This window comes from Mya arenaria, chromosome 1, assembly GCF_026914265.1.
Source record: "Mya arenaria isolate MELC-2E11 chromosome 1, ASM2691426v1".
NCBI classification, from domain to species: Eukaryota; Metazoa; Mollusca; class Bivalvia; order Myida; family Myidae; genus Mya; species Mya arenaria.
This window is the reverse complement of record NC_069122.1, coordinates 22,841,816-22,845,247: the sequence shown is the minus strand read 5'-3', so window position 1 is coordinate 22,845,247 and position 3,432 is coordinate 22,841,816. Positions and strand designations below refer to the sequence as shown.

Here is a 3,432-nt window from a genome sequence, read left to right as displayed (position 1 = left end):
AACATATAGCAAAGGTAAAAGCGTTCTGTGTCCACCCAAAAAAAGATTAAAGGTTCATAATATGTATTTTGACTTAACAATATGGATATCAAATTACAATAACAACAAACCAGATACATAAAAACCTCATGCTCCTGTAAGTACGAACTTAAAACGAAAAAGGGGATGATACTTTTACACCTGCCTTTGTGTAAATTCTTGATTGTGAATTAAATCCAGAAACCCTTAAATGATTTCTTCGTCAAACAACGGAGGTATGGCGTGACAGCAATCTGGAGCGTTGGAAGATTAAATATCGCCACAAGGCGCCTCAAACAGCGTGGAGTTCAGCTATCCGCTCCACATCTCGTCGCCACCAGGCGCCTCGGACAGCGTTGAGTTCAACTACCCGCTCCACATCTCGTCGCCACCAGGCGCCTCGAACAGCGTAAAGTGCAAGCATCCGCTCCACATCTCGTCGCCACTAGACGCATCGGACAGCCTGGAGTTCAGCTATCTGCTCCACATCTTGTCGCAACCAGGCGCCTAGGACAGTGTGGAGTTCAGCTACTCGATCCGCATCTCGTCGCCACCAGGCGCTTCGGACAGCGGGACAGATGGAGTCGTCACAGGATAAGACGTAGGTGCGGGACAAGTCGGATGGGCGGGAAAAACGGAGGTGCGGGACACGACGGAGGTGCAGGACAAAACGGAGGTGCGGGACAAAACTGAGGTGCGGGACAAGGCGGAGGTGCGGGACAAGACGAAGATGTGGGACAAAACGGAGGTGCGGAACTAGACGAAGATGTGGGACAAAACGGAGATCCGAGACAAGACATAGGTGCGGGACAAGACGGAAGTGCGAGATAAAACGGGGTGCGGAACAAGACGCATGTGCGGGACATAACGGAGTTTCGGGACAAGACGGAGGTGCGGGACAAGACAGAGGTGCGGAACAAAACGGAAGTTCGGGACAAGACGGAGGTGAAGGACAAAACGGAGGTGCGGGACAAGACGGAGGTGCGGGTAAAGACGGAGGTGCGGGACAAGACGGAAGTACGTACTGGACAATACGTAGGTGCGTGACAAAACGGAGGTGCGGGACAAGACGGAGGCGCGGGCCAAAACGGAGTTGCGGCACAAGACGGATGTGCGGGACAAGACGAAGGTGTGGGACAAAACGGAGGTGCGGGACAAGACGGAAGTTCTGGACGATACGTAGGTGCGAGAAAAAACGGAGGTGCGGGACAAGACGGAGGTGCGGGCCAAAACGGAGGTGCAGGACAAGACGGAAGTGCGGGACAAGACGGAGGTGTGCGGAACAAGACGTAGGTAAGGGAAAAAACGGAGATGCGAGACAAGACGGACGTGCGGGACAAAACGGACGTGCGGGACAAGACGGATGTGTGCGGGACAAAACGTAGGTGCGGGTTAAAACGGCGGTGCGGGACAAGACGGAGTTGCGGCACAAGACGGAGGTATTGAACAAAATTTGAGAAAAAAGAACGTGCGGGACCAGACGCAGGTGCGGAACGAAACGGAGGTGCGGGACAAGACGGAGGTGTGGGACAAAACGGAGGTGCGGGGCAAGACGGAGGTGCGGGACAAGAAGGAGTTGCGGCACAAGACGGAGGTGCGGGACAAAACGGAGGTGTGGAACACAACGGAGGTGCGGTATAAGACGGATGTGCGGGACAAGACGGAATTGTGTGACAAAACGGAGTAGCGGGAAAAGACGGATGTGCGGGACAAGACGGAGGGGTTGGACAAAACGGAGGTGTGGCACAAGACGGAAGTTCGGGACAAAACGGAGGTGCGGGACAAGACGGACGTGCGGGAAAAGACGGAGGTGCGGAACAAGACGGAGGTGTTTGATTAAACGGAGATGCGGCAGAAGTTCAGGACAAAACGGAGGTGCGGGAGAAGACGGAGGTGCGGCAAAAGACGTAGGTGCGAGAAAAGACGGAGGTGCTGGACAAGACGGAAGTGTGGGACAAAACGGAGTTGCGGGACAGATCGGTGGTGCGGGACAAGACGGTGGTGCGGGACAAGACGGAGGTTCGGGACAAGACGGAGGTCCGGGACAAGACGTAGGTGCGGGACAAGACGGGGATACGGGACAAGACGGGGAAACGGGACAAGACGGAGGTGCTGGACAAGACGGAAGTGTGGGACAAAACGGAGGTGCGGGACAAGACGTAGGTGTGGAAAAAGACGGAGGTGCGGGAAAAGACGTAGGTGCGGGACAACACGGAGGTGTTGGACAAAACGGAGTTGCGGGACAAGTCGGTGGTGCGGGACAAGACGGAGGTGCGGGAAAAGACTTAGGTTCGGGACAAGACGGAGGTCCGGGACAAGACGTTGGTGCGGGACAAGACGGGGATACGGGACAAGACGGGGAAACGGGACAAGACGGAGGTGTGGGACAAAACGGAGGTGCGGGACAAGTCGGTGGTGCGGGACAAGACGGAGATGCGGGACAAAACGAAAATTCGGGACAAGGCGTAGTAGCGCGACAAGACGGAGGTGCGGGACACGACTTAAGTGCTGGAAAAGCGAAGGTGAACAATATACAAATGATGAACACTGCCGATTAAGTACTTGTGAAATATTTTGATTAAAAATGTACATCACCGACGTAATTGTGTTCGACTTATTTCTGCACAAACTGTGTGGTTATTTCCCCTTTAATCACTTCCTTGCCTGCTGCTTAGCTCGTCATGCCCTAACGTATCGCAATCTTTGACACTCCCAGTTCAAGTTTTTTTGTTCCTGTAGTCCTCTTTTTTACATTTACGCTGTATCTAGCTGTAAATAGGATGTTCTGTTTTGGTCTAGTGACCGATTATTACAGACTACACAATAGCGGTATTTCTGTGTTCACATACCCGTTTTTGGAGATAACGTATCAATATCATCATTTGCACCATAATACTAATTTTTCTTATGAATGTGTACGTGAAACATATGACAAAAATCGAGGTGACAATGATCTTAAACAAACATTTTCACCATTGGGACGTATGGGAACTTTTTGATGTCTTACAAAAGAGGTAATGTAGAGACCAATTGTGATTTCAGTTTGTGTGTAGATTTTCTTGTCCACGAATGTTTGTAGTTGTCTTGTCATAGTATGCTTGTAGTTATCTTGACCACGTATGATTTAAGTTGTTTTGTACACGTATGCTTGTAGTTGTCTTGTCCACGTACGCTTGTAGTTGTCTTGACCACGTATGCTTGTAGTTGTCTTGTCAACGTATGTTTGTAGTTGTCTTGACCACGTATGCTTGTAGTTGTCTTGTCCACGTATGTTTATAGTTGTCTTGACCACGTATGATTGTAGTTGTCTTGTCCACGTACGCTTGTAGTTGTCTTGACCACGTATGCTTGTAGTTGTCTTGTCAACGTATGTTTATAGTTGTCTTGACCACGTATGCTTGTAGTTGTCTTGAC

The 3,432-nt window shown here is 50.8% G+C and overlaps 1 protein-coding gene across 1 annotated transcript; it reads left to right on the top strand.

Moving 5' to 3' along the window:
• The first annotated feature begins 1,718 nt into the window (after positions 1-1,718).
• LOC128225566 (PE-PGRS family protein PE_PGRS16-like) lies at positions 1,719-2,576 on the top strand. The gene has a single exon (XM_052935437.1). The coding sequence runs from the start codon at positions 1,719-1,721 to the stop codon at positions 2,574-2,576; it is 858 nt and encodes a 285-aa protein (XP_052791397.1).
• The last annotated feature ends 856 nt before the right edge of the window (positions 2,577-3,432 follow it).

Coding starts and splice junctions, on each gene's coding strand:
- LOC128225566 (XM_052935437.1), top strand. CDS start 1,719: ATGTGCGGGACAAGACGGAGGGGTTGGACAAAACGGAGGTGTGGCACA.